This window comes from Chaetura pelagica, unplaced genomic scaffold, assembly GCF_000747805.2.
Source record: "Chaetura pelagica isolate M959 unplaced genomic scaffold, ChaPel_1.0 scaffold587, whole genome shotgun sequence".
In the NCBI taxonomy this organism is placed as follows: Eukaryota; Metazoa; Chordata; class Aves; order Apodiformes; family Apodidae; genus Chaetura; species Chaetura pelagica.
The window spans coordinates 522,039-527,016 of NW_009953909.1; the positions used below are offsets into that span (position 1 = coordinate 522,039).

At 52.1% G+C, this 4,978-nt stretch overlaps 1 protein-coding gene across 1 annotated transcript in view; it reads left to right on the forward strand.

Annotated features, from left to right (window-relative positions):
• The first annotated feature begins 1,660 nt into the window (after nt 1-1,660).
• The window catches only part of VPS51 (vacuolar protein sorting 51 homolog (S. cerevisiae)), a 10,491-nt gene continuing 7,173 nt past the window's right edge, over nt 1,661-4,978 (forward strand). The window contains exons 1-2 of the mRNA XM_010001483.1: nt 1,661-1,672; nt 2,041-2,189. Of these exons, the coding sequence (XP_009999785.1) occupies nt 1,661-1,672; nt 2,041-2,189 (161 nt within the window). The remainder of the gene's footprint in view (nt 1,673-2,040; nt 2,190-4,978) is intronic.

Below are 4,978 nucleotides of genomic sequence, written 5' to 3' on the forward strand. Positions count from 1 at the left end.
CACCAGGCTGAAGTCGGTGAGTGGCCCAGGCCCCGCAGGTGCCGGGGGAGGAGGGACAGGGCGTCCGTATCCAGGCTGCTCCTGCGGGAGGTGCAGCCCGGTGCTCAGTGCAGGATTCCCGGGCAGCCGTGGCTCTTGGTTGTTGGCCCTGGTTAACTTGTCACTTGTGAAACGCCAGGGACGGCTTTATGAATTTCCACTTTCCTTTTGAGGTTCAGCACCATCATCTGAAGGGAGGGATGTCACTGTCACAGCACTCGGGGAAGGAGTTCCAGTCACAGAGGGAAACATAAAAGCTGCACAGAGGGGTGTTGCTAAGCACACCTCCTCAGGAAAAAAGTCAATAAAAATTCAGGCAAATTAGTTTTGAAAAATCATAGAATCGTTTTGGTTGGAAAAAGCCTGTAAGATCATCAAGCCCAACCACTAACCTGCAAACTGCCAAGCCCACAAATAAACCGTGTCTGAAAGCACCACATCTACACGTGTCTGTGTGCACGTGGTGTTCTTAAAGCTAGTTTGCTCCTAACAGAAAATATTTTGATTTAGAGCTTAACAGAAGTCAGTGACTTGCCTTGTGGAAGGGAAGACTCTGAATTCCTGCCGTTGAGTCCCAGCATTTAAATGCTCCTGCCCTCTATGTGACAATTTCAGACTGTCAGACTTCATTTTCAGCACTGCAGAGCTGGAAAAATTCCACAACCTGTAACAAAATGAGAATCTTTAAGAGACAGAGAAGCAGTGGCTCACTTCTCTGGTGTGCAGTTCAAATTCTGCCAGCACGAGATGGGTTAGAGGTTCTCTCTACATGAAAAGTTCATTAATTCCCATTTCCTCCCTTCCCCTGTGTAGCTGGCTCTGGATATTGACAAAGATGCTGACGAGCAAAACCGTTACCTGGATGGCATGGTAAGGAACCAGCAAGAAGTAAAAAGCCCAACTTTTTTGCGCAATAAACTCTGAAAGTCTGACAGCAGCTCAAAGCTGGCTAAGTCAGTGGTTGGTCTGGAAAACCAGGGCAAACCAGCTAAACCCATTTCCAGTGGACTTCTTGGTATGTAAACAAGGGGGCTCAGCAGTTGCCAATGTCAGTTTGTGGCTGGTGTTGAGCATCTGGAGAGAGCCTGGTGCAATAAACTGGTGGGGATTAGCTCCTGACTGGGACTGCAGAGCTGCCTCTGGTGGCCGATGCTGGGAGAGGGGCCTGTTCCCCCCCTGCTCCGATTGTTGGTACTGCTGTTGATGTGTCAGGGTCACACTGTAGCACCCGGGCTCCTGCCAGGAGCAGCAGAGCTGGTGCTCTGGGTCAGTTGGTGCCTGCTCCACCATCACCCGCAGCCCCGGGGACACCACAGCTGCTTCCCAGAGTCATCTGCTGCTTAAGCTTTGGCTGCTGATGGAAAATCACAGGGGAAAGGCCAGAGCAGCAGATGCCTGCAGCAGAGGGGTTACCTGCCGAGGAGTTTTTGGAGAAAGGCCATGACTCCTGGTGAAATTGTGCTGCTGTTACCAAGAAGTTTTTGAGGCATTTCAGGAGCAACAAGAGCATAAGTTCCGAGTAGTTTGTGGAGAAGGAGAACAGATCAGAAGTCAAAATAAAAATGAATGAACTGTGCTATTTAAGACTTGTTTGCCACATGCTGAAGGAGAAACAGGACTAATGGCCAGAAATGTCAGCTGTGTCCGTGCTGGGGGGCCTGTTAACAAGCTGCTCCTGGCAGAACAAGCTGCATGGGAACGATTGAACAGTCCAGCAGCAGGTAGACCCCATTTTAGAAAAGGGGAGGCAGTTTTGTTTTAGTTTTGGAAGAGACCCTCCCCTGTCCTTTCTGTTTCCTCCCTTTGGGCATGGTGGGAATGGTGCTGCTCCTGGAGCCGGAGCCTGGGACAGGAAGGGCCTGAGACGCGGTGGGTGTGCAGGGACAGGCAGTGACTCTGCAGCCCCCTGTGCACAGGTGTTTCAGCCAGGAAGTGGGAGATTCTTCAGGGGTATCTTCATCTGCTTATCGTGCTTCCCTCTGCACTTTCTTCCCTGCTCAGGACTCGGATTTCCTGAGTGTGACGGGCCTGCTGAGCGGCAGCGTGAAGCGGTTCTCCGGCATGGCGCGCTCCGGGAGGGACAACCGCAGGCTGCTCTGCTCTGTGTCAGCTGGGCTGATCGTCGTTTTCTTCATCCTCTACTACCTTGTGTCCAAAGCAGGGACCTGAGCTTGTTGTTCTGCAAGTTCTACAGAACAAACAACACTATAATTGACAGACTTGCTCAACGCCTTCCTCAGCCTGCCCTGTGGTGGAGTCTGGGGAGTTCCACAGACCTTCCAAATAACTTTTCTTTCCACCAGCTTCTTGTCATTGTTCTGGCTGGTCTCAGACAGCTCTTTATAAAATGACTGTGTTTCATTCTCAACTAATGTTCATGTACCACACGATGTTGATGTTGTCAGATGCTCACAGCTTCCTCTCTTGCCTGGCCCGTGTCGCACAGCCTGCTGTAAGGGCTGCTTCGGTGTTACCCTCTGCCCGGCACTCAGCACCAGGCTCATGAGGAGATGGGGCTCACAGAGACTCATCAGTACTCAGCAGCTGAACAAACCAGCCAAGCTTTGGAGGCTGTGGAGTTTAGGATGCTGATTTAGGAGGTTTGGAAGTGTGAATGTGTGACTTACATTCCAGCATGGCTGCTCAGCTGACGCCTGGTCTCAGTTTCCCCTTGACTTGGAGACCTGTTGGCAACTTTGGTGGCCCTGGGCTGAAATGAAGTCTGTACTGCCCTAAAACAAAATTATCAGTAGATCTGGACCCTGATGCTCTCTAATTATTGCAGAGGAGCAAGAGATTCTTTAACTGCTAGCTGGGTCTTCTTTATCATCCTTCTGGGTGAAGCTAGGGATGAACCCTGCAAGAAAAGAAGGGCCAAAGTCCATAAGCTGCCTTGATTTGCACACAGACAGCATCTCCCAGTACCTTCCCACACACTTGCAGATGTCCTCCCTTAGAATATTAAAATGACTGTAAAGAAAATCTGATGTTGACTATCCAGTTAATTACAGCTATTATCATACCCTGGTATTAGAGCACTTGGGGAAGGTGTTGTACAAATAAAAGCAAGGGCTGAGGTCAAGGGAAACTGCTCAGAAGAGCTGCTGAGGTGGTGGTGGGAGGTCAAGGGAGGATCTGATCCGAGGTTGGTCGGTTGATCTGTTTATTCCTGTAGAAGGTAAGCAAAGAAGCTCTGGCTGTGCCTGTCCTGTGCTGGTGTGAGCTGTGTGGGAAGATGCCCCCTGCCCATCGATGGGGTGCAGGAGCTGGGGTCTCCCTCCTCCCCTCACCCTCCTGGGCTGCTCCTGGGGCTGCTCACTGCCCTCACCACCCCAGCTCTGCTACAGTGGAGTTACCTAAGTCTGCCCGTGACTGAAGTCAGAGATCTGTAGCTTTAGAAACACTGTTGGGAGAAAGAAAAATGAATTTAGAAGAAAACATTATTTCTCTCTTCAGACAGCCCCCCTGCCTGTTGTGTAACTTTCCACTTCCCAATCAGCAGAGCTGCTGCCTTTCATCTTCTCTGTGTTCTGTACCAGCTGCTCATGTGTCCTGCTTCTCCTCGCTGGAAGTCTTTGCTTCCTTGTCTTTCCTTCCTGTAACAGCCCCTCTGCAGGACTAAAGTGCTTGTTCCTCCTCTGAGCCTGCAGGCTTCCTGCTCCCCAACAACCCTTCATTCCCTCAATGGCTGATGTTCCTTTGGTCTCCCCCTTGTACCCAGTAGGAGTTCCTTTGTCCTTGGACTAACCTGGGCCCTCCAGATCTGTACGTGGGCTGTGTTGTCCTGCGTTCCAGCTGGGCCAGACTCCTAACTCAACACTCCACTAACTGGATGAGGTGTCTTTTTGTTCCACATTTGGGGAAAAAACACGCAAGGAAGGCAAGTAGGAAGGAAGCAGCAGTGACCTCCTCTGGTTCTTCTTCCTGCACCTCTGGTAGGACATGGCAGCTCTGAGCAGTTTCCATCTGGAAGAACAATGGGGGAATTGATGGGCTTTGTGTTGGTTTTCTGAGGCCTGTGACTTCTGACGAAGGGCCTGACTGGCTTTTACTGGTGTAAATAAAGTCCTGCTTTTAGAATGTTTTGCCCAGTTGGAATCTCCTTTCAGGAACTGGTTATGGCACCAGGTAACCGTGCTCAGCCCTCTGGGAGCTGGAGCTGCAACGTTAGGAAGTCCTGGGAAAACCTGGGTCAGGATGTGTGACCTCTGGTGTGGAGCATGAGAATCTTGAACTGGAGCAACGTGCTGAGGGAGTGGAAATGGGAGAAGGGAGGATCCAGAACAGGGGTTAATCACAGCAGCAGCACGACAAGGTGTAGGATCAGATGGAACAGCCTGGGCACTGGGACATCCTCTCTTGGAGATACCCCATTTGTTTATTTTGGCTTTGGCTCTCCCAGAGTCCCTACATTCCAGTGCTTTTTTCTGAGGCATAAAAATGAGAGCAGACGTTCCTCACACACCCCAGCTCCAGGTGAATGTACAAGCATTTGGGAGTGTTGGGGCTGGAGTTGTCACGGTTTCCCAGCGCCATCTAAAGGTGCAGCCCCAGATCCCCGCGGGAGCTCCTTTGCCGTGGAATATCTTGGATTTCCCTGCGTGCCGGTGCCACCACGAGGTGCCAGCCGAGGTGTGTGCCACGGGTCCCCGCCGAGGGCCTGGGCAGAACGTTTGGGTGAGCGTGGGACGAGATGCTGGAGGTCACCACGTCCCGACCCCAGGTTGTGCTTTGCTGGAACCGGAGCTGCCCAGGGATGGGATCGCCGGTCTCTGCAGGTTCCTGAGACCTGATCCGTGCCGCCTGCAAGGGGAAAAGGGAAAAAACCCAAAATATGACGGTGTGTCCGACCCAAACTGGCGTGACACGCCCGCGGCACCGGGCGGGGTCCCTGTCCCCAGCCCCCTGTGTCCCCTTCTCCCCACGCCCCGTGTCCCGT